At 44.3% G+C, this 25,780-nt stretch overlaps 1 protein-coding gene across 2 annotated transcripts in view; it reads left to right on the forward strand.

Moving 5' to 3' along the window:
• The window catches only part of Rbm28 (RNA binding motif protein 28), a 42,910-nt gene that overhangs the window by 7,173 nt on the left and 9,957 nt on the right, over positions 1–25,780 (forward strand). Inside the window, exons 5-14 of one of the 2 annotated variants that reach the window (XM_021165387.3) lie at positions 226–318; positions 1,396–1,467; positions 3,614–3,782; positions 3,916–4,055; positions 6,452–6,524; positions 16,420–16,529; positions 20,433–20,506; positions 21,424–21,559; positions 22,416–22,480; positions 24,506–24,664. In XM_021165387.3, the coding sequence (XP_021021046.1) occupies positions 226–318; positions 1,396–1,467; positions 3,614–3,782; positions 3,916–4,055; positions 6,452–6,524; positions 16,420–16,529; positions 20,433–20,506; positions 21,424–21,559; positions 22,416–22,480; positions 24,506–24,664 (1,091 nt within the window). The remainder of the gene's footprint in view (positions 1–225; positions 319–1,395; positions 1,468–3,613; positions 3,783–3,915; positions 4,056–6,451; positions 6,525–16,419; positions 16,530–20,432; positions 20,507–21,423; positions 21,560–22,415; positions 22,481–24,505; positions 24,665–25,780) is intronic. The other variant, XM_029478818.2, reaches the window with a different exon arrangement.

A 25,780-nucleotide genomic window follows, 5' to 3' on the forward strand; every position in this document is an offset into this window, starting at 1 on the left:
GACATTTTTCGAGAGCTGGGACTCAGATTTGCACTAGTTACCTTTGGCTTTGCCGCACTGCTTTCCTAAGGGTGGAGTTAGAGGAGATAGTAACTGCTGCGTTAGGGCAGGGATCTCCTGGCTGATTGGCAGGCTGGGGCCTCGCTTGTCAGCCTGAGTTACTACAGTCTTCCTGTTCTGTGCTACCCACTGCTGCCTCTAACCTTCTTGTATACTTGTTCACAGATGGAAAGATGCGTGGTTTTGCTTTTGTTCAGTTCAAAAACCTCCTTGAAGCAGGAAAAGCTCTCAAAGGCGCGAATATGAAGGAGATAAAAGGTAGGGCTTCTACACTCGCACCGTGACTTGTTATTTCTGGTGCTTGAGTGAATTAGCACAGTAACCACATTTTTTGGTGTGTGTGAAAGATGTTTCTGCTGCTTAGAATCTCATTGCTAAAATGCTAGCTCATGTAGCCCAGGGTAGCCTGGAGTTCCCTAAATAGCCAAGGATGGCCTTGAACATCTGATCTTTCTGCCACCTTCTAGTCCTGGGATTACAAGTATGCACCACAACACTACAATTTTTGGTGAAAATTTCTAGTATTTGATCTTAGGCTAAAATTGAAAGGTCTCATGACAGGAGCCCTTTCTTCATTTGGAGTTCCTAGTGACTATCCTGGACAAAGCTGCTAATAAGTGCATGTTAATTCTTACATTCCTCTTTTCTGGTTGGGCCACTATTCATCAATACCCATGGGCTATTAATCTATTCTTGGTAGTATCAGGTACTGGGCTGATGGAAGAAGGGTCAGCTTAGTTCTTTCCTAACTTGAGCAAGATTTCCATTGTCCCAGAACGTCTGTGTTTTGCTTTTTAAAGTATTTTTAAATACTCATCTTTTAAAAAAATGTACCTGCAGGCCAGAAGAAGGCATCAGATCTGGTTGTGAGCCACCATGTGCTTGCTGGGAATTGAACTCAGGACCTCTGGAAGAACAGACAGTGCTCTTAACCGCTGAGCCATCTTGCCAGTCCCACATTTACAACTTTATCTCATATTATCTAAAGTGTGGTGGCTGTGTAAAAAAGTGGACTTTCTTTTGTTAAAAGGTCAAGAATTAAAGAGAGCAACTGGGAGGATTTTTAGTTTTGTATTTGTTTTGTAATAGTATCTTGCAAGATAGTCCAGGTTGATCTGGAACTCAAGATCTTCTTGCCTCTCTTCTCTTTAAGAACCAATAGTTGGGCTGGAGAGGTGGTTCAGTGGTTAAAGGCTAAGCTCACGGCCAAGAGAGCCAATAATCTCAGAGGTGGCATTTCTCTGTCTCCACCGATATGTTATTGTCTTTCGGTGAGCGGGAAGTCGGGGTATTAGAGGAAGAGAGAGTCTCAGATTCCATCTCTCTGTTGGACAGGACGGACTGTGGCTGTGGATTGGGCTGTGGCAAAGGACAAATACAAAGATGCCCAGCATGCTTCTGCCCCAGGTGAGATGTGTTGGCACCAGGTAGGAGGGTTGCGAGGGCAAAAAGAACTCCTGTAGTTTTTTGTTTTGTTTTGTTTTGTTTTTGTTTTTTTGAGACAGGGTTTCTGTACATAGTTCTGGCTGTCCTGGAATTTGCTATGTAGACCAGTCTGGCTTCAAACTCCCAGAGATCTGCCTGCCTCTGCCTTTCAAATAATGGGATTAAAACTGTGTGCCACCATGCCCAACAGTTGTTGTGTTTTGATAAAAGTATATCGAAACTTTCCTGTCATAGTCTATACTGGGAGTGTTGGCTGGAGATACCCAGGCTCAGCAATGCTTGTCAATTGACGTTGGATTGCCTGGTGATCTGATGGCTGAACATCGGCTCTTTTGAGTCTAAACTCACTTCTGAGGTATGAGTGAGGTATGAGTGAGGAGGCCTTAGTTCATCTCCCTCACTCTGTTCTTACCTCGCACTAATGACCACTGAGAAGAGAAGGCAGGACTGGAGGGCTCGTCAGTTAAGAATACTGCTTTCTCTTCTAGGGGGTCTGAGTTCAGTCCCCAGCACCCACATGGCAGCTCACAAACATCTGTAACTCCAGTCCCAGGGGATCTGACACCTTCTGCCCCTGAGGGCCTGTGTGCTCATGGTACATAGATACATTTGCAGACAGAGCACTTTTATATGCATAAAGTAATAAATTTTTTTTTTTTTTTTTTGGTTTTTGGTTTTTGGTTTTTCGAGACAGGGTTTGTCTGTGTAGCCTTGGCTGTCCTGGAACTCACTCTGTAGACCAGGCTGGCCTCGAACTCAGAAATCCGCCTGCCTCTGCCTCCCGAGTGCTGGGATTAAAGGTGTGCGCCACCACGCCCAGCTAAAGTAATAAATTTTTAAATTAAAATAAAAAGAGAGAGAGAAACCATTGCCATTAAGTCACTAGAGTCTCAGAGACCATCTCACATCAAAGCTGAGGTTCACGGAGGCCAGAGTGAGCAGTGTGCTTGCTGTGGTGTGTAAGTGCTAAGGTTCACGGAGGCCAGAGTGAGCAGTGTGCTTGCTGTGGTGTGTAAGTGCTAAGGTTCACGGAGGCCAGAGTGAGCAGTGTGCTTGCTGTGGTGTGTAAGTGCTAAGGTTCACGGAGGCCAGAGTGAGCAGTGTGCTTGCTGTGGTGTGTAAGTGCTAAGGTTCACGGAGGCCAGAGTGAGCAGTGTGCTTGCTGTGGTGTGTAAGTGCTCTTTGAAGAGTTTTCGTTACTGTTTCTCTCATTCTGGAGTGAGTTAACCTTCATTCAGGCTTCTGAGGAGGACGAGAAGAAGAGGAATCTATTCTAGGTGGTGACAGCTTTGGGTTTTTTGTTTTGTTTTCTTTTATTTTTGCTGATATTGTTTGCTGTCATTTTTTGGTGTCTGTTAGGAATTGAGCCGTAGACGACTCAGATGCCCAAACCCTCAGTGCTCAACTCTCCCCTAGAATTGATGTGATATGTCTGTCTTAGGGTTCCAGTGCTGTGATGAGTCACATGACCATGGCAACTCTTATAAAGAAAAACATTTCATTGAGTCTGGCTTACAGTTTCAGAGGTTTAGTCCATTATTATGGCAGGAAGCTGGCAGCGTGTAGGCAGACATGGTGCTGGAGAAGGAGCTGAAAAGCCCTACATCCTGATCAGCAGGCAATAGGAAGAGAACTGTCTTGAGCTTCTGAGCCCTCAAAGCGCACCCCCCCAGTGACACACTTCAAGAAAGCCACACCTACTCCAACAAGGCCACACATCCTTAGTGCCATTCCCTGTGAGTCCCCTATGGGGACCATTTTTTTTAAACCACACCTGCTGTACATCTTAAATTCTCGCTAGATTATTTGAAAACCTAATATCATACAAAGCTACATAATAGTTGTTATTCTGAATTGTCCAGAGAATATTGACAAAAATTTAGATATTCAGTATGGATACAGTATTTTTAAAAGACCTTTTTTGGTCTGTGGTTAGTTGAATCTGAGTACGTAGAACTGATAGAAATGAAAGTCTGATTGTATAGGAAGAAAAAAAAGGAAATCCTGAAAAACCAAAGAAACTAGGTACTTGAATTATTAGTTACTCCTCTTAAAATAATCTTGTTTTAGACAATACGTGAATTCCTTTCTTTATCCTCCTCCATAGGTGTAAAGAAGAGCAGTGACCGTAAGCCTAAAGAATCAGGTAAGAAGAACTACAGGGTGGAAGAGCAAGTAGAAGATAGCCTTGATGATGAAGAAGATGATAGCCTTGATGAAGAAGAAGAAGAAGAAAGAGAATCAGCAATAGCTTCTCCTGTGAGTGTGCACAAGAGGTATGTGCACATTCTGAGAACTAGGGAAGACAGCATTTCTCCTCTTGCCTTCACTGCGAACTTGGCCCATGTAAGAAAGCTCAGCCGCTTACATATCAGCCCCGATGATGAGATCCGAACTGTGCTGTTGCAGAGCAGTCAAGAGAGCAGCTCCCGAGGAAAGCATCGAGGACGACGACTCCTACGAGGACAGTGACCTGGAGGAAGGAGGCAGCTCCTATGATGAGGGGACAGTGGACAGTGAGAGCAGCGCTGAAGATCAAGAGGATGAAGGTTTGCTGGTATCTTCCTAAACACCGTCCAGCTTTGAATAAATTAACGAGAAGTGGACACCAGCTCTGCCCAGGCTTCTTGCAAATAGTTTCTATCAAAATTTTAACACTGAACAGAGAACCTTCATTTTCATTTTTTTTTCTAATGCTTTTCTTCCTGTCCCTGTCCCTCTATCCCCTTTCCCCTCCCCTTCTCTTTTGAGTCCGGGGTCTCACATAGCCCAGGCTGACATTGGCTGGGCTGTGTGGAGAATGATGAGCGTGACCTTCTGATCCCCTGCCTCTGCCTCCTTGGTGGCTTATGTGCTGCAGGGATCTAACAGACAGCACAGGCACTCTGCTAACTGGCTGTGTCTCTGCTTCCCTCTGCCCCCTTTTTTGAGCCAGGTCTCCGATAGCCTAGGCTGGCCTCAACTCAGTATGTAGTATGTAGTATGTAGAATGCCCTTGATTGAACCAGTTCCTGCTGCCTTCAATGCGCTCTAACCCCAGAGCTGGGATCCCCAGTGTGCACTGCTGTATCCGCGTTATGCGGCACTGGGGCTGGAACCCCGGCTGCATGCGTGCTGGGCAGTCATTTCCCACCTGAGCCACATTCGGAGGCCTTTTGTTTCTTTATTGTTTGCTTTGTTTTAAAGATGACTTTGAAATGATTGAGAATTTAGAGTTTTTCTTAGAGAATTTAAAACCTAGCCTTAATATTGAGGGTGTTTACACTTTTGTCTAAGTTGAATAACTGGATAAACAGGATATAATACATGTTTATATACTAAATAGGCTTTAAAAAACAAAAACAAACCTTTTGAGTTGATACGTAGATAAAATAAGTTAAAAAAAAACTAAACCAACAGTTCTGAGTTTGAGCTGACGTAAAGAATTATAAATTCAGCACGGGCTTCCAGAACACAATTCTACAGACTAATGGCTCGAATAAGACAGGTTTCTTTTCTTTTACTTCTGGAGGCTACCTGTTTCTGCCTAGAACACTGACCTGCTCACTGTCTGCAGATAGCTTTACCCATGTGTGGGGTCAAGGAGAGCAAAACAAAGCAAATCAAACAAAACCCCCCAAACTCCGGTCTCGCTTCCTCCTTAATAGGAAACTCATCCTGTAGAGTAAGGCTCTTCCCTGTACAACTCCACTCAACCCTGATTACCTCTCTGAGGTCTCCTCCAATATAAGGAGTTACAGGCTTACTGTGTGAGTTTTGGAGAGGCACAGTTCAGTTCCTAGCCAGGACTGGCTACAGGGAGCATCTGTAGAGCTATGACCAGGTCCACATTGCTCCCTTTATTAAGGACAAGTAAGGCAGGTCATGATATAGTGCGAAACGGCCGAGAGCTGATTCCCAGGGAGTGGGGGTTTTTATTTATTCAGCTGTTTTGCCTGTATTTCTGTAAGCCTGATGTTTTGGTTTGGCCACAGAAGAGACAGAAAATCAGCTTTTCCGTTCCTGAGGATGGAGTCAAGGCTTTCACACCGAGGACACAATGAAACCTACGACTTGGATTCATCTGCCTTCTGTCATTTTCTTTTTTGAATCTAAAAACTTAGTGGGACTCAGATAAGAAGTTAAAGATATAGTACAAAGGAGCTTAATGTAGAAACCACAAGTTCTTCACCAGCCCACAGTTCTCCAGCGTAATCTCTTTTTTCCCAGAAATTTGTATGTACACACATGGCAGATAAGTGGTTTTCTTAATTTTTTCATTTTGAAGGGTCTCACAGTGAAGTCCATGCTGGACTTGAACTTGAGACCTTCAAAACCTTGGTGTCTCAAGTGCTGGGTTCCAAGCATGAAGCACACACCTACTGTAATGTTTATTCTTCAAGTAGTGAGCTTCCTCTTCATCCACATGGTTAACGGCTTAGACCATATGCCCAGAGACAGTCAGTATCATGGTTCTTGTATGCCTAGAGGACATTTTAACACATTTATAAGCAGAAACACATGCATATGCATGCAATTGTAGTATAATGTGTGTGTGCGTGGGTGTGCACATGTGTGAATGTGGCCACAGCAATCTATGGACTTTTTTTTCTCCACACCAGTACCACACTGGATTATATTGGAGTTTTATGTTTTGCCGACTTAAGTAAAAAGTAGTATTTTTTTCTTAAACTAGGCCCCTTCCCCTCCCTTTCTCTCTCTCTTGAACCGTGTCCTTATTTATGTTAAATGCACATTCTATCACTGAGCTACAGCCTCAGCCCCTCTGCTTTGCTTTGCTTTAAATATTTTAATATATCTAGTCGTTACATTCTTAGCCCATCTAAACATTTTTAAAATTTATATGGAATATTTAAGAAGTTACCCTTTGCCATATGACTTGCATTTGTCTTTGAGTTTTTTGTTTTGTTTGTTTTGTTTTGTTTTTTATTGTTATTTACATTAGATGTTCCAGTCTCACAGAAAAAGAAGAGGAAGTTACCCTCGGATGTGACGGAAGGGAAAACTGTCTTCATCAGGTATGCCCTCCTCATGCAAAGCTGTGTGTCCCCTTCACAGGCTCCTCGCTGACCTCACCTTGCCTCACTTGCATGCCTCTCCTTTCCCCTCTCCCCCACCTTCCTCTGCCTCTCCTTCCTCTTTCCCTCTCTCCTTTCCAGAGCACTAGAGTTAGATGCACATCTGGGGGACACACGAGTGAGAAGTGTCAGAGCAAGAGCTCAAGTGGGGGAAGGGTTGTGTTAGGGAAGTAGACTGACAGGGCTGGAGAGATGGCTCAGTGGTTAAGGGCACTGATTGATCTTCCAGGGTGCGGGGGAGCGGGGTAGGTAGTAGGTACGGTCTCTGTCCTTTTCAGAGTTCTTGTTTTGTAACTGGGATGGCATCTTCGAAAACATTTCAACTCCTAGCTGGTTCTCACCCTTACTGAGAAATACTGAGATGATGCCATTTACCTTAGATAACGTCTCTCTTCATGCCTAACTTCTCTTTTTGTTTTCTTTTTGTATTTTATATTTTTGAGAGAGGGTCTCATGTCTCTCAGGTTATGTAGCTTGAACTTATGTCTCCTACCTCCACATCCTGAATATTGTGACTACAGGTGTATACCACCATGCCTAGTTTATTTTGTGCTGGGAATAAAATTCAGGCCTTTGTATACGCTTCATGTATGGAATAGTTTTTTGTCAACTTGACAAAAGCTAGTTATCTGGAGAGAGGGAACATCAGTTGAGACATTGCCTCCATCAAACTGTCCCACAGGCAAGTCTATGAGGCATTTTCTTGATTAGCAATTGATGTGGGCGGGCCCAGCTTCTGGGGAGGTGGTCCTGGGTTGTATTAAGGAAGTAGACTGACAGGGCTAGAGAGATGGCTCAGTGGTTAAGGGCACAGATTGATCTTCCAGAGGGCCCAGGTTTGATTCCCAGCACCCAGGAAAAAGAATACAACTGAAAGGATTGGTACTTGTCTAGAGTCTGTTTGAGAGTTCTTGAGAGGAGCCAGGGAAATTTCCATTGGCTGTCTGAGGTTAATTGGAGAACCACTGTTATCTGAAAGCAGGGTCTTACTGTGTTGGGGAGAACATAACTTGAGAGACTTTTGTTCCATTAGAATAGCCTTTCCTAGGGTGTTCAGGGGCGTTCTGAAATGGAAATATTTTAGGGAATATTTTACAGATGATGGGGAGGCTCTTGACACATGGTGAGAGGGACGGTCTGTTACAAGGTTTGAGGTTGGTGTGGAAAGGTTGAGGGAATTTGGCTTTGGTTCCTGGGTTGAACTTGGATGTGATGGGGACAAGTGGTCAGTAGTGGGGGTGAAGCATTGGCAGCTGGAGTATTGGTGGCAAGAGGGACTGTGGCTAACAGAGGACTTTGGAGAGAGGAGCAGAGAAAGTAGTGGGCAGCACTGAAGGAGGGTCAGTAGGGTTTAGGGGAGCACTTGTTGGATGACCTTGACCCAAGTGAGGGCTTGGCCACTGAGCGCGCATGTCAGAAGAGATGGCTGCGACTTTAGTTATATCTTGTAATTGGGAGTGTGGGATTTGTTCAGAGTGTTTTTGATGTCTTCGGACATCTCGACAGCTAATGAATTTAGGGGAGTCAGCTAGCAGTGAGAAAAGGCAGAAGAAAAGTAGGAGTGTGAGAAGCAAGATGAGATGTGTGAGGAGCGGATGATCAGGAGAGAACAGGATGGAGGGTGAGGATGGATTCACAAGGCAGGGGCAAGGGAGCATCCTGGACTGAAGGAGGGTTAGGCATGTTGTTTGGGTTATGTAGTCGGGGAGTCATAAAATGTAGTCATAAAAGTGGGGCAGAGGCTTGGTAGGCTGCAAGGTAGGGGTTGAGAGAGAGAGAGGTGGGGTGGGAGGAAGAAGGTCCAGAAGTGGCAAGGTATAGGGAGTGTATCCAGTGAGAGCATTCAGGCATCCATGAGTGGAGAACATGAGGTTAGAGACAAGGAGTGGAGATGGGCAAGGGGGTTTACAGTGAGGTGTCCATGGGTTGCCATGACAAGAGAGAACCCAAGATAGGTGACTTGGAGAGGTGAGCTTTGGAAGGTGAGAGTCAGTCACCTCTGGAGCTGAGGACACTGAGGAGTGAGGTGGTGTCTTGGTTAGGATTGTATTGCTGTGAACAGACACCATAACCAAGGCAACTTGTCTTTTTTTTTTTTTTTTTTTTTTTTTTTTGGTTTTTCGAGACAGGGTTTCTCTGTGTAGCCCTGGCTGTCCTGGAGCTCACTCTGTAGACCAGGCTGGCCTCGAACTCAGAAATCCACCTGCCTCTGCCTCCCGAGTGCTGGGATTAAAGGTGTGTGCCACCACTGCCCGGCTAAGGCAACTCTTAAAAGGACAACATTTAATTAGGACTGACTTACAGATTCAGAGGTTCAGTCCATTTTCATCAAGGCGGGAGCATGGCAGCATCCAGGCAGGCATGGTGCAGGTGGAGCTAAGAGTTCTACATCTTCATCTGAAGGCTGCTAGCAGAACACTGACTTTCAGGCAGCTAGGACTAGAGTATTAAAGCATATGCTCACAGTGACACCTCCAACAAGGCCACACCTCCAAATGGTGCCACTCACTGGGCAGAGCATATACAAACTATCACATTCCTCTCTCTGACCCCCATAAGCTTGTTTAAACACATGAGTCTATGGGGACTATACCTAGCCATAGCATAATAAAAAAGTACAGTTAGTCTAAATTCCAACCAAAGTCTCCACAGTCTATAGCAGTCTCAACAATGTTAAAAGTCCAAAGTTCAAAGTCTCTTCTTTGATGCATCCAGTCACTTAACTGTATTCCCCAAAGCAAGACAGGAAACCAGCTGGCCAAACTCTAAACATCTCCATGGCTGATGTCAAAGTGGTCTTCAGATCTCCAACTCCATTTTCATCTTTGTTGACTGCAAATTTCTTTTTTCCTGGGCTGGTCCACTCCCTGTTAGCAGCATTCCTCAGCAGATATCTTATGGCTCTGGCATCTCAAAAATCTTGGCATCTCCTAGGCAACTTCAGTGTTACAGCTTCTTGTTTCAATGTCTGGGATCCACACAGGATCTTCTGGGCTCCTCCAAAGGACTTGCTTCACTTCTCCAGCTCTGACCTCTGTAGCACTCTAAGCTCAGGTTGATCCACTCCACTACTGCTGTTCTTGGTGATCATCCCATGATACTGACATCTCCAGTACACTGGGGTCTTCTGCTGCAACTAGGCTTTACTAATAGCTTCTCATAGGCTCTCTTCATGGTGCCAAGCCTTAAATCCTTTGCATGACTCCTTCAGTCCTGGGCCATCAACTAGAACTGAGGCTACACCTTCACCAGTGGCCTTCCATGGCCTCTCACAGTGCCAAGCCTCAGCTGCTCTTCATGACCCCTTCACGTCTTCAAAACCAGTACCACCGGGGTGACTCTTACACATTACCAAGTCTAGCCGCAGCACGAGGTACAACCTTGGCTATCTCTGGAACACAGCTTCTTTGTGCTCTCAGAAAATAATTCCCAGAAGATTTCACCTCAGTGATACTGGTCTCTTCTTAATCACTGTTAATTTCTTAGCTCCAGCTAACCAACATCAATTGTCCCAATAGTCCCTTCTATTCTGGACTCTAAAGCCAGAGCCACATGGCCTAAACTTTTGAGTTCTGCTGCCTGCTGGGTCTGGAACATGGCCCCTTGGCTCTATTACATTATCATCAGCTTTGTGTTTTCCAATTCCTTAACTGCCTAAGCTGGCTGGCCTGGAAGTTGCTCTGTAGCCTGACTTTGAACTCAGAGATCGGTATGCCTGTCTCCTAAGCACCAGGGTTAAAGATGTGGTCCACCAAACCTGGATTTAAATTTGTCTTCACCTAGAACATGTTCTGTTTTAGGCTGGCCTTGAACTCAGAGATCTTCTTGTCTTTGTTTGCCCCCTGGGATTAAAGGCAAGTTACTACCATGCCTGGACCTAAACTTTGCTGGGAATCTTGCCCCAAGGTCACTACTTCTTTAATTCAGTTTAATATCCTTGAACACAGGATTCAGCTCCATTTCACTTCCGATGTCCCTTTAAAACTCAAACTATATATTTTATATTTTTCCTTTCTAAGCTTGCTATGCTTGTTTAAAATGTTCTTCATGAGACTTAACCAGAGAACAAAGTCTATGATGGGCATTTCTAAGACTTCCTTTGTCAGTGCAATTAATCTGAGTCTCTTCACCTTAGCCTCAGGCAGACTCTTCAGCAAAGGGCAAAAAGCAGCCACATTCTTCACCAAAATACCACAAAAACAGTCTCTTGGCCACATACTGAAATTCTCTGAAACTTCTTGGGCCAGGTCTGCACAGTTCAAATCACTCTCAGTAACAAAGTCTTCCATATTCCTACTAGGATGGCCCATTAAGCCCCACTTAAAGCCCTCTACCGCTTTCCAAATCCAAAGTCCCAAAATCCACATTCTTCCAAACAAAAGCTCAGTCAGGTTTATCCCAGCAATATTCCAGTCGCTGGTACCAATTTCTGCCTTAGGAGGTTATATACTGAAGCCAGTGGGAGGAAAAAGGGAGACGGCCAAGTTTATAGGAGTGACTGACCAAAAAGTTGGGGACTGTTTCTGAATCCCCGGGGAAGGACTGTCCCGTTGGGATTGTTGAGTATCAGGATCCATCTATGCGAAGGCAAAAAAAAGATAATGGGGCTGGATATCCAGGAGTATTGAGGAGAAGTGTCTTTAAGATTTAGGACTGAAAAATGAGAGGTGTTGTCAGGGATCATGGCGAGGACAGCCTAAGGGTTAGAGACTTGAAGGGTGTATAGGGGCAACAGTTAGTGCACTGAAGGCCCAGGACTAGGTGGAAGGTTCCCTTAGGTTTTTGACTGTTAATATGGGAGTACTGTAGGGTGATGAGGTGGGACATAGAAACCGTTTAGATAAAGGACACTGAATGGGGGCTTTGAGGCCTAGGCAGAGCCTGGTTAAGAGTAGGGAGAACTGGGGTTTGAAGATGTAGGCAGAAGGCCTTTGAGTATGCTAGAGGGATTTATGATGTGCAGCAAGGGAAAGAGGGTGGTATCCCATACAGCGGATTGACTAGAGGAGGGAGAGGATAAGAGGTTTAGGATTTCAGAGAGTGAGAGCATGTACAAATAGGGGCTGAGGAAGGAAAGAGGAGGGATGCAGGAGTATCCTGGGAGCTGTTGTACGAGAAAACTTGCCTGTGATAGAAAAGACGCCCTTTCCTAATAAGGGAATAGGGCGTGGTCAAATGAGGAGTAACAAACCTAGAAAGGAAGGTTAAAGGAGGAGTCTGGAGGGGTGTGGAGGACTGCTGTGTATTCAGGCTGTGGGACCCAACAGTAGCACAGAGCAGAGGAATGAAGTCCAAAACAGCTTCTCACATACCTTAAGTTAATCACTTTCTCAGACCTTTATGACTTACTTACACTTTTGTATCTTCAGAACTTAACACGTTTCCTTGGACTGTCATAATGTCAGAGCTGTGTGTACTTTAAATTACTTCCTTAGGCCTGTATAACTTGTATCACTTTTTTTCTTTTCTTTTCTTTTTTTTTCGAGACAGAGTTTCTCTGTGTAACCCTGGCTGTCTGGAACTCACTCTGTAGACCAGGCTGGCCTCTTAACTCAGAAATCCACCTGCCTCTGCCTCCCAAGTGCTGGGATTAAAGGCGTGCACCACCACTGCCCGGCCTTTTTTTTTCCTTAACCTACATAACTTTTTTTAAATCTGTTTCTTATAAGCTTTAAAATTCAGGTATTAGTGTGAAGCCTGTCCATAGGAAATGGACCGACCAGGCTGCTGCGTGTTTGCTGTTGTTAAAGCTGCAGCTACTCACCAATGTCACCAGAGATCTGAGAGGGGTAGATTTGAGTAAGAAGTACAGTTTAAATTGTTTTTTTTTTTTTTTTAGATTTATTTATTTATTATATGTAAGTACACTATAGCTGTCTTCAGACACTCCAGAGGAGGGCGCCAGATCTCGTTACGGATGGTTGTGAGCCACCATGTGGTTGCTGGGATTTGAACTCTGGACCTTCGGAAGAGCAGTCGGGTGCTCTTACCCACTGAGCCATCTCACCAGCCCCTTAAATTGTTTTTATAGCAATAAAAATGACAAAGACTTACTTAGTCATTTGAGGCTCACATGGTTCACTGCAGAAGCAGTCTGTCTTCAGTTGTCTGAAAAGAACTGCATTTAATAGTTGTCCCAGAGCAGCAGGCCTTTGGCTGTCAGACTAGGGCTGAGGAATTCTTCCTGTAGAGGAAGGGCGGGCTTGGGAACACTGACCTTATTCTGATAAGGCAAAGTATAGCAGTCAATCCAGTGTCCACAGCTTGTGTGGATTCCTGCTGGGGGGGGGGGGAGGCGGATGGCAGTTTTCCCCGGGGAGCAGTTAGTGTTGCAGTCCAGGTGGAGTCAGCTGCAGTTCCCCATCTGCCTTCTTTGGAGACCTTAACATTTTCTTGTTAGAAGGAGCTCTCTATTTATTGTGGGAAGAAGGGGCTCTCTATTGTGGGAAGTTTTTTATTGAACATTTTAAATGCCACATTCAGCAGATCTCTGAGGAGTTTGAGGGCCATATATTAAGTATACCCGATTTTAGGCTTAACCTTGAAAATACATATGCATGAGGCTAAAGAAAACTTATTTTTGTAAACCATAAATGTAATAAACTTCTTGTCATTACAGAATATCACTTTTGTTTGCCGGTTTTAAAGCAGAAGTCAGTGTCTGGACAGGAAGTGGTTAATACGTTGGGCTGATGGTGAGGGCTTTGGTGGAGGGAGGGTCAAATGAGAGAGGTATCTGATAAGACAACCATAAATTATTTTGTAGTTCAATCAACAGTGGAGAATTTGGCTTTAGGAAGGGAGTTGGGAAGAGGAAGTGGAGGCAGTTGTAACAGTATGCGTAGCAGCAGAGGGAGAGCTGGCATCTGGATGGTGGGTGGATGGGAAATTGGCTTTAGGATTGGAGTGGGGCTGCCATCAGGCTGAATGGAGGGAGCTTTTTGAAGAGACAACGGTGAGGGGGAGGGAGGAGCTGTTAGATCATTGCAGCTGGAACAAGTTCTGGGGGCCACAGTGGCAGAAGAGGGAGCGAAGGGTAGGGGTCACGGTAGCCCAGACATGGACCTAAAGAAGCTCCAGGACTTCCAAGAAAGGCATTGCACAGGCCCAGAAGGACCCAAGAGAGCTGTCAGACTTATCAGGCAGCTCATGGAGGAGATAGTGAGGAAAGGATCTCACTGAGAGCCAGACACAGGGCTCAGGAAGCTGCAGTTCCTAGGGAGACTGGAGAGAAGATACGGGGTTGTTACGGAGTGTTGGAGGGCAGACTGGGCTGTGCAGAGTGGCAGGGCTGACGTGGAAATAAGTATAGCTGGGCAGGCAATTGATGGGTAAGGAGAAGGGGGACCTCCTGTAGTGGGGGCCTGAGGAATATAGCATCCTTGCTGAGGTAGGCTCAGGCAGTGTGGGCTATAGGGAGGTGTGGGTGGGGTAGGCTGCATGAGCAGCCCAGCAGCTGGTGAGCATGAAGTGCCCGGCAGTCAGTACTCCTAAGACAGGAAATGGTGCAGAGGCTTACAGTGTCATGTAGGACTGCTCAGAGAGTGTAAGAGTCACAGCACAGGGCTTGGAGCAGCAGAAGGGAAAGCAGAGATGCATTTGGGAGCTAAAGTGCACTGTTAATGTGTTTTACTGGTGCAGGAAACATTTCTATCACCAGTGGAGGCCCATGGGTCTAAGTTGAGAGACTGGGCATCTTCATGTATGTGTCTTGAGATCTCTGGGACAGAGGGGTCACAGCAGACTCTTGTCACCAAGAGAGAGACGCCAGTGGGCCTGAGGAAGAATCTAGAACCTGTGGACAGGGTTTTCAGAGGTGGAGGACTCCAGATCTTAGCAGTACAACCACCCAAAGTGAAAAGAAAGCTTTGCCAACCACACAGAACTGAATGGAATGTACTTATCAAAAGTGTAGGAATGTAGGGAGTTTGGGGGAAACTCCCCAGTTAGCCACTGTTGGATGGAGAGGAGGATGTGCATGGGAGATTCTGTAGGCCAAAATCAGATTTGGCCCCATACCTTCAACAGCAGTCTGCAACTCCAGTTCCAGTACCCTTTCCCCACCAACTTGCTTTTGGCTTTATCACAGCAATAAAAAGCAAACTAAGACACTAGGCAAGCACTCTGCCAACTGAGCTACATCCCAGCTAGCCTCTAGCTTCTCTTTAAAAGTCATGTCCAGAATACAGAAAGATATGCCTTTTGTTTCCAGGGGAATATACAGAGTGGAGTTGGGTCTTACTGCATTTTCCTTCTTTCCTTTCTTTCTTTCTTTCTTTCTTTCTTTCTTTCTTTCTTTCTTTCTTTCTTTCTTTCTTTCTTTCTTTCTTTCTTTCTTTCTTTCTTTCTTTCTCTGGTTTTCTGAGAGACAGGGTTTCTCTGTATCTGTATAGCCCTGGCTGTCCTGGAACTCACTCTGTAGACCAGGATGGCCTTGAACTCAGAAATCCGCCTGCCTCTGCCTCCCGAGTGCTGGGATTAAAGGCGTGCGCCACCACTGCATTTTCTAGGTCAGGTTAGTTTACTATATTGTAGGCAGGCTGCTGAGTGAGATGGCTTGGTATAAAAAGGCTTGACACAGCCTGACAACCTGAGTTTGATATTCAGGATTTACATGCTGGAAGGAGAGAACTAGATTCCTACAAATTGTCCTGTAATCATCACATGCATTTCATGGTGCGTATGCCTGTATATACATACTAAACATACTAAACATACACAAAAAGCTTTAGCTTCTCAGATTAAGGATATTCAATGTATTGTTCCTGCTCTTTCTCTCTCCCCTTCTCCCTTCCCGTTTGCCTAGTCATCTCACCGTTTCCTAGTCATCTCACCGTTTCCTAGTCATCTCACCGTGACCTAGTCATCTTAACATGACCTAGTCATCTCACCGTTTCCTAGTCATCTCACCGTTTGCCTAGTCATCTCACCGTGACCTAGTCATCTCACCGTTTCCTAGTCATCTCACCGTGACCTAGTCATCTCACCGTGACCTAGTCATCTTAACATGACCTAGTCATCTCACCGAGACCTAGTCATCTTAACATGTTTTTCTTTTGCATTATTTTGAAAGATTTTGCCCTCGTTAGAAAATTTTAACTGAGATCCAGATTTTATATAAACACGGAGGGGAATATGTCTAATTCAATAAAAGAAAAACATGTTTCTTACTAGATTCCTGTGAAAACTTCTGGTTGTAATAAAAAAAACTAATTTCAGCCACAGTGAGTGAAAAGAGAACAGACTGGATGAATACTGGTTTGTTCACAGAATCGGTGTTGTCTAGATGCAAATCTTGAGTAGGCGGTGAAAGTCTGGGAAATTTAGATTCCTGCTGCTGGAGGTTGTGGGTCTTTTCTCTGGGATACCATCTTTTTTTTTTTTTTTTTTTTTTTTTTTTAAATGAAGGCACAAGGTATTTCTGTAAAGTGTATTACTTTAAGGGTACAGCTAAGCAAAGTTTTCATTTATATAGCCACATGATTATCAGGCCATGCTATAGCATGTCTGTATCATTCCAGTATCTGTGACACTTCTGTTCTGAAATTAATGTATCTATATATGCAGCTTTTAGTCTTTTTTTTTTTTGTCTATTAAGTTTTAAATTTTCAAGTGACAGAATCTGATATAGGAAGGTTGGGACATAGGGACAGACTAATAGACCAAGGCTTAGCCACTAGGGGCCGCTCTTGTGTGCTACTGCTATTTTAAAGAAGGGAGAATGGATGTGAACAAGGCAGACACCATTAGTTGATGTCTAATTCATATACCTCAGATCAAAACTCAAGGTCTTGCTTTGTCACTGAAATTCGTGTGACCTGTTTTCCTTCCACAGAAATCTTTCATTTGACTCAGAAGAAGAGGCACTCGGCGAGGTCCTCCAACAGTTTGGTGATCTTAAGTATGTCCGAGTTGTCTTGCATCCAGACACAGAGCACTCTAAAGGTATTTGCCCCCGGCTGACCAGGCCCAGCATCAGGGAAGAGCATAAATCATGCCTTTCTGGGTGGTACACAGTCAGCTCAGTCTCTTTCTTGGCTTCCATTAAAAGCCCAAGGACATTTCGAGATTGTCTTTCATGACATGGAGTTCAGCAATTTAATGGCTTTGCCAGCCTTAATTTTGTCTCAGCCTTTAAAGCTCTTGCTTATTTACTTTAAGAAAATGAATTCTATTTGTTGTTCTCCTTTGCATTTCAAATGTGATAGCATCTCATGGGCATTAATCATTCTACATTGCTCAGAATTAATAGGGAATTTTTTTTCTTTGATGCTTTTGTTAGAGATAGAAACTGACAGAAACTTTGTTGCATGGCAGCAGTCAGAAGGAAACTATGTATAGGAGTGGTGCGGGGGAATAGGGGAATATTATCCTCATAGTGCTTGTTACTCTTGGGATCAGCACTCATTCTAGCACAGGGCTGAGTATTAGTGTGTGAACAGATACACATAGATAGCATCAGCCTATTTCTAAGCTTTTACCCCATGGACTGTAGCCGTTCTGTTTAAGCTTCCCATTACTCTGTGTTTGCTTCATCGTGACCTGACATAAAGAAAGCATGGCTTACTCTGCTCCCATCTCAGAGCATGAAGTCTGTTCTGATGGGGAGCACAGGCAGAACCCCTCATCTTCACAGTGGGCCAAGAAGTAGAGAAAGGGTGGCTGGTGCTAACGGTCTGCTCTCACGGTATCCTTGATTTTGCCCACGCCCCTAGACCATGAAGTACCACCCACCTTTAGGGAAGATCTTTCCCCTTGCTCCTTTTGGAAACATACTCACAAATATACCCACAGGGTATGGCTTCAGTCTCCGAGGTGGTTCTCTGTCTAGCCAAGTCACAGTGAGGTAAACCATTATAAGCCTTGAGGTCATCGTTCATTCTGACTTCCTAGCAGTGCTGTAAGCACTTTCCTCAGAAAAATGCTGTGTCTGAGGGCTTGTGGCTTCTCAAGAGTTTATCCATGGTTAAGAACTTCCATTCTAAACCTTATTTTTCAACTGATAAGAATTGATTAGATAAGACTTGATCAATTTTACCTTTACTCAGTTAAAATAATGTAGGGCAGTACTGGACAGCTCCCTGGAGGCAAGGGACATTAAATCACTGTGAGCTCAGGTTTATTTGCCTGGTAAATGACTAGAGTTAATAAAATGTCTTCAGCTCTGATAGTCACACTTCTGGACCTTTTTCATTTCTGGTTTGTTTTTCTGGAATGGACAACTAAAATCTCTTAGAACACCCAGAGTGCGGGCGCGGCACGATTTCACTTTTATCTCTTAGATTAACACTTCTACAATGTAGCCGACAGGTGATTTGCTGGATATCTTTTCTGTTCCCTCAGTCTTGATAGTTAATCATTTTAAAACCATAATTTTAATTTTTTTTTCAATGTTCTGTCATTTGCTGGCTCTAATTTGCTGGAATTTTCTGATACTTTTTCTGTGTTCCTTGACAGTTTGTTTCTCTTAGCAAGCCATTTTACTGCCTAGAGCTACCCATGATCCATGACCTTAGGGAGATGCTGAGACTGAACCAGCTAGCACTGATTCTGAGACAGTGATTTTCTTATACTGTGGACTTTCCTCTCCCTCCCCCTCCCCCTCCCCCTCCCTCTTTCTATTTTCTTTTCTTTTCAGACAGGGTCTCACTGTGTAGACCAAGCTGTCCTGTAACTCACAGAAATCTGCTTGCCTCTACTTCCTGAGTGCTGTGATTAAAGGTGTTCACCACCATACCTGGCCTGATTTTCTTGCTATGGGATGACTAGGCAATCTGCCTGTTAGAAATCTTTTACCTCTGCATCCTTTATTTCTTTCATTACACTTGTCCTTCAGTACTCACTGGGTCTTGTTCAAGACCATGGCAAATACCAAAATTTGCGAGTACTCAAGCTCTTTATATAAAATGGCATAGTGTTTGCATATAACCTATGCATACCTTCCATACACTTTCATCTCTAGATCATATATGTATTAAGGAACAAAAATAAAGCAACTTCCTCTTGGATTAGTTGGGCCAAGTGTAAGCCTGATTTGAATTCTCCACTTGTCTTGTGTCTACTGTCTTTCCCTAATAAAGGACTTTGCCTGATACTAATCGAATTCTACGGGAAGCATGGTATGGGGAAGTAATGAGGGGTCTTTATAGAAATCCTGACAGGAATACTATTCCAACAGACCCAACAGATCCAACAGTATAGCAACAGGAGCTATAGTAACAGATGTTACCAGCCCATGTCTACCTGTTGCTTTCAGTGTTTATATTTGTTGTTTAAGATTGCTTCCACTCTGGGCTGGAGAGATGGCTCAGCAGTTAAGAGTTAAGACTGCTCTTCCAGAGGTCCTGAGTTCAATTCCCAGCAACCACATGGTGGCTCACAACCATCTGTAATGAGATCTGATGTCCTCTTCTGGTGTGTCTGAAGAGAGCAATGGTGTATATTATTTCATAATATATTTACACCTCAAAACTCAAAAAGAATTCTCTCATATAAGACTACCATGTCTCCCAGAGCTAGGATGTTATCTTCTGCCGCATACTGAAATGAATGCAGGCAGATTAATATAGTAGGCTAACTCAAGAGTCACCATATAGAGAGATCTTTTCTAAGTCCCCAACACAGGGCCAAGTGTTCCTACTTCTGTGTCCCCAACCTCCCATCTGCTACTCACATACCAATCAGGTAGCATCTTCCACAAATAAGAACTACTTAAGGAATCTGAGCCACCCACTACAGCACAGGTCTCTAACAGAGATGGTCAGAAGAAGAAACAAACACACTTCAGCCTTGGAACCCAGGGACTACACATCAGTGCAGTCAACCACACACGAAACAAAAGCACTTGGGGAGAAAGTGGTCCATATTGAACTTGTATGGCCTTTCCATTCTCTATGAACAATGTAACAATTTATTTTATGTTTCATAGGGGTGTGTGTATGATGACATATTTTAATGAAAAAGTTTCTTGACCCCAAGGAGACTGAATTTTTTCCAGGCCTTGCCATCAAGTTAACAGTATGCCTTGAGATCATTTAGAACCATGTACTTAGCCATTTATCCTACTGTATACTCAGCCTCTTTAAGCTTAACTGCTTTAAAGAGAACATATCACAAACCTAACTGCCTTGAATTTCCCAGTCAGGTTTTGCAACCTAAGCTAAATGCATAGCTTTAATGTTAAGTTATGTACTTTTCCAGGTCCCTCCTCATCCAAAATAGTATGTAGTGTGTGTGTGTGTGTGTGTGTGTGTGTGTGTGTATTCAATTCCCAGCACCCACACCTCAGCTCACAACCATCTGTAACTCCAAAATCTGACATCCTCACACAAACATACATGCAACAAAACACCAATGAACATAAAATAAAAATAAATTATTTAAAAAACCACTTAAAAATTATTCTAGAGCATAAGTCAACAACTGAGCTCATGACTTTCCCTGCAATATTCATATAATAGAGGCCTCTTTTACCCCAAGAGGTGAATCTACCATTATTTGATGCCTCAGGCATCTTAAGACTATGAGATATAATGAATTTCAGGATTAAATATTTCTAGCTCACCTTTCAGTGTTCTACTAGGCACTCCATGATGTTGAATTAAGTGGTTGGCTGGATTTCCTTATCATTTCCTGTGAGTACCATTAAGGAGATAGTTGAGACCAATTGCCAGGAAAGGCTGTGTATGCTACAGTGTCTGGCTATGATCCCTCAGCACTTAACATAGTACCTGTTCCCCGAGTGCTGCTTCCCCTCCCATTTGTGTCAGGCTGAGGGTGTTTTCAGTGTTGTCCTTTGCTCACTGTGGAAGCGAGGTGTACCTTACTACATTTTGTGTCTTTGTACAGGTTGTGCATTCGCACAATTCAGGACTCAGGAAGCAGCTCAGAAATGTCTTGCAGCGGCCTCTCCAGAGGCTGAGGTAAGGAAAGCATGTCCTTCCCCTGTGCCTAGAACACGGTAGCTTCTGTAGGCAAGAGCTGATGTTTGCAGCAGGTTTTTAGTATTATTATGTATTTTTAATAAAGTGAAGACTTGAGCACTTGATATTTGCTAGGCACTGAGCTTAGCCTGCGTGGCCTTAATCCATGCTTTGAGATGATTGCAGCTGCCCATATTTCTTTTTTTTTTTTTTTTTTTTGGTTTTTCCAGACAGGCTTCCTCTGTGTAGCCCTGGCTGTCCTGGAACTCACTCTGTAGACCAGGCTGGCCTCGAACTCAGAAATCCTCCTGCCTCTGCCTCCCAAGTGCTGGGATTAAAGGCGTGCGCCACCGCGCCCAGCTCCATATTTCTTAAGTGAGAAACAAATTTGATATTTCTAGTGTTCATTGATTGTTGCCTGTGTACCAGCCTCTATTCTACACTAGTAACATGAAGACTGAAAGAAGGCATCAATGCTATCTGTGAACCTGTCTGAGTGTCTGGTAGAGGTAGTGTAGATACTGAGAATCTTTCTGTGCTTTTTCAATGAAGCATTCGGTTTCTGAGATGTTATCCTGTGTTGTCCTTGTCTCTCAAATATTCTTGCACGAGCTTTAGAATACTAAACATGTTTACAGGACAATTTCCTCAGTTTAGGCCTACTTTGGGACTGAGCTACAGTAAAGTAAATTCCTTACTGCAGATGCTCTTCAGTACATACACATGTGACCTTTTGTACAATTGTAAAACCTCCTTTGAGCCTCAAGGACCCACGTGTAGCTGGCAGGCAGATGCGGCCTGGGGCCTGGCCTCCATGGCACAGTGACAGTGTGCTGAGTCCCTTTTCTTGCTCTTCCATGCTATCTGCTTACTTTCTGCTTGCTCCGTGTTTGAAGAGAAGTTGTAATATGTTTCAGGGTGGTGGCCTTAAACTGGATGGCCGACAGCTCAAGGTCGACTTAGCTGTGACCCGGGATGAGGCAGCAAAGCTTCAGACAAAGAAGGTGAAGAAGCCAACGGGAACCCGGAACCTCTATCTGGCCAGAGAAGGCTGTGAGTATCAGAAGAAGATAGGAACCAGGCCTCTGAGTACCCACCCATGACCTGAGGGTGAACCAGCAATTGTGTTTCAAATATAAAACCCAAATTTCCAAATAAAGCAGTGTTTTATTGCTGTTCCACTTCAGTAGATGTGGCTTTGTTAGGAGCCTTCGCCCATTTCTGCAGGCTAATCAGTCTCATTCTCCGTGTCTGGCTGCCTCAGATCATCTACACAGCAGGATGGAAGCACAAGGAAGACAACTCTTAGGATGCTTGCTTTTGTCTGTGTTTCTGATGAGGTGTTTTTGTTTTTAAGTGGCTGAAAAATACAATTGAAATGACTTTTTTTGGATTATTGATAGATTTTTAAATGTTTAATAGCTGTAAGTATTTATCAGCCTACTCCTGCGTAGGTGCATAGTTCCAGGTAGTAAATTTAGGCTGTCAGCTTTTGGATCCAAAGCCTCTGAGACCATAATTCTGTTCTCTGTTTTGGCTCACTCTAATTAATTGCTGAGTGATTGACGGCTGCGTATGTGAGCACCTCAGTTTCAGGGGCAGCTTGTTGGTGGAACATTCTATATTCTAGCTGCATTCAGAGCTTCTTCCACGCCTTGCTGACTAACTTGCAGCATGAATGTGATGCTTTTTGGAGGGAGAGAGGAACAAGATTACAAAATGTTCAGTTTGTCTTTAGAGCAAGTCTAAGTCTAGAACTTAGCCTTGTAGCTATTTTCGGAGCTAACTAACTGGCCAACACAGTCCTTAGGGTCTAGTACAAAGGGTTTGCATCATTCACATCACATTCTTCTGTTGCTCAGTGAACATTCCCTTGGTGACATCTTGGCCCTTTGCCCTCTTTCTGCAGTGATCCGCGCTGGGACGAAGGCTGCTGAGGGTGTGAGTGCCGCAGATATGGCCAAACGCGAGCGGGTGAGTAGATGAGGCACCAGCCTTAGCTCTCATGGTTATGTAAGTGAGTCAGAAACAATCACTGCTGCCACACTGCTCCTGAAGAGCCACGTGTAAGGACCACACTTTACCGTGTTAGAAGCACACAGGTAAAGGAGCAGTGAGTGGACAGTACTCCTGCTGTTGTGTCAGCATTCCGTCCTGTTGTCCGAGCTCAGGCTTGCTCTCTGTTTCTGTAGTACACATGTGTGTGTTCTGAGCAACTGCCGCTAGCTCACTCAGTAGGTGTGGAGAGAGAGAGGGCCTGTGTGTAATTGTTATCATAAATGGAAAACAACGGGATGGAAGCTGAGTAGGCAGGCTTACTAGGAACAAGAGGAGCCTCAATGTTTAGGAGATGGGTTTCAGAAAGAGTAGCCAAGATGCCATTTGGAGGGATTGTATCTGTAAATTAATACAGTTGTGTGGAACAACTTCCTATGACAGGCGTTTCCACGGTTAACTGACGCCTTGGCTGCTTAGCAGAGTTTGCTGTAGTCGCTTGCTTTTGTTGTTTTGAGATAGTCTCCTGTAGCTCAGGCAGACTTCAATGTGTAGCCTAATATTCCTGAATTTCCAATCCTCCTCCATCGGGTTACAGGCCCGCTCCACCGTGTCCAGTATCCATGGTGCCAAGTTTAAACAAGATGCCGTGTGTGCTAGGCAGACACTTTACCAGCTTGGCTCTATCCTAGCTTATGCAGTTTACCTTTAAAAAGGCAGCCTGGAGCCACTGGGGTGGCTCAGTGGGTAAAAGTGCTTACTGCACAAGCCTAGTTGACCTGAGTTGATCCCTAGAACCTACAGTGGAGAGAATCCAGCCTCTAAAGTTATCCTTTGACCTCCAGCACATGCACACTGTGTACACAATTACACACAGACACACACCTTATAGGAAAATAAAATAATTAAAGGATAAAAAGCCAGCCGAGAAGGGTAAAGTCATAGAACGGCTATGGAACCTTAATGTTCAGGAGATGGAGAGCAGCAAATATGCTATATTGATCAGTGGAAGCAAATTTCTTCCCAGCATAGGGTTTTTATAGTAGTATTTAAATTTTTTTTTTTTTTTTTAGTATTGAATATCTGGATATCATGGTATTTGGGGAAGCAGTGCAATAAGATATACTAAGTTTTAGAACTAATTTTGCTAGCCATAGATTACTGGATTATTTCTGTGCATTATAAAAAATAAGTTAACTCTAGGAAGGAGGTACTAGACATCCCGTTGTTGGGTGGGTGAGGGCTGAGCATAGATACTAACGTCAGTATTACTTACAAGAGTGTCTGTGCTAAGCTGGGCAGTGCTGGTGCATACCCTTAGTCCCAGCACTGGGAGGCAGAGGCACAGGTAGATGGATCTCTGAGTTGGAGGCCAGCCTGGTCTACAGAGTGAGTTCTAGGACAGCCAGGGCTGTACAGAGAATCCCTGCCTTGAAAAAACAAAAACAAATTTGTGCTGGGGCACATTTTGAGCTATGTGGGGTTTTTGTCGTTGTTTGGATTGTTTGTTGTTTGGTTTTGGTTTTTCGAGACAGGGTTTCTCTGTGTAGCCCTGGCTGTCCTGGAACTCACTCTGTAGACCAGGCTGGCCTCAAACTCTTGAGATCCACCTACCTCTGCCTCCCAAGCGCTGGGATTAAAGGCGTGTGCCACCACCGCCCAGTTCATTGTTTTTTAATCTCATTTGGCCTCATATCCTTGCCGAGAGTTGAATATTGACCTGTAGTTCCACTTTTATAGATGAAAATTTGAATCTTAAAATGTCATTTGATTTCTCCAAATGGATGACTTTTTGGTTCAGCTCTGACTCTGGAGTTCATGACCATCCTGCCTCCCTGTGCCTGCTTTTCTCTCTGCTGGGTACTGTAAGGCAGCAGGCAGGCGCAATGTGGCCATGGGATGGGTGGGGTTACGATCCTCTTCTTTTGGACAGTTCTGGACAGTTCGGAGCCTGCCTAACAGATGTACTGTATGTTAAGAGCTTGTCTTTTTCTCTTCTCCCAGTTTGAGCTACTGAAACACCAGAAACTCAAGAACCAGAATATCTTTGTCTCGCAGACCAGGCTTTGCCTGCACAATCTCCCAAAGGCTGTGGACGATAAACAACTAAGGAAGCTGCTGCTGGAGGCCACTCGAGGAGAGAAGGGGGTTCGAATTAAGGAGGTGAGCAATGCCTTGCCATGCATAGCCTTCAGGCACAAGCATTCATTTCAGGCTGTGGTGCCAGCAAGTCAACAGGTTTTCTTCTGGGAACTGTCTTTCTTTTTTTGTTGTTGTTTTTTGGTTTTGGTTTGGTTTGGTTTTTTTTTTTTTTTTTTTTTTTTTTTTTTTTTGCTTTTTTCGAGACAGGGTTTGTCTGTGTAGCCCTGGCTGTCCTGGAACTCACTCTGTAGACCAGGCTGGCCTTGAACTCAGAAATCCACCTGCTTCTGCCTCCCAACTGCCAGGATTAAAGGTGTGTGCCACCACCCGGCAGGGGACTTTCTTTCATATCTGACTAAATTACAGCAAAATGTGAGGAACTCTGTCATGAATTAGTTTAGCAAGCATTTATTCAATACCTGCTGTGTGGTTAGCATTATATAAATAATATAATACAAAGTTTGTTGCAGAGAATACAATTTATGTGGTTTGGTTCCTAAAAGAGGGGTGTGTGTGTGTGTTTGCGTGCATACACATACATATATTTGAAAGAAAGAGAAAGGGAGGGAGAGAAAAAGGCGAAGGACAAGGAGAGGAGAAAAGGGAAGAAAATAGGGAGGGGGAGGAGAGAGAAAGTACACAGAGCACATGCAGGGCACACCCGGAGATGTCAGAGGACGCTCCTCACGGTCCCCCTGGAGTCAGGCTCTGGTTCCCTGCACGTCCGTGCTTACTGTTCAGAGCTTCTGTTTCTATAGAAGCTCCTTATCCCACCACAGGGCGCTGAGACTACAGACACCAGCATGCCTAGTGCTTCTTTTACAGTGGTTCTCCTACTTAAGACATTAAGTTAGGGTTTTAATGCTGTGAACAGACACCATGACCAAGTCTTATAAAGGGTTTATTTATTTATTTAATCGGGGCTGGCTTACAGGTTCAGAGGTTCAGTTCATTATCATCAAGGAGGGAACATGGCAGCATCTAGGCAGACATGGTGCAGGCAGAGCTGAGAGTTCTACAACTTCATCTGAAGACTGCTTCCAGGCAGCTAGGACTAGGTTATTAAAGCCCACGCCCACAGTGACATGCGTACTCCAACAAGGCCACACCTCAGTAGTGCCACTCCCTGGGCCCAGC

The sequence above is a fragment of the Mus caroli genome, unplaced genomic scaffold, assembly GCF_978045245.1.
Source record: "Mus caroli unplaced genomic scaffold, Mus_caroli_1 scaffold_7, whole genome shotgun sequence".
NCBI lineage: Eukaryota > Metazoa > Chordata > Mammalia > Rodentia > Muridae > Mus > Mus caroli.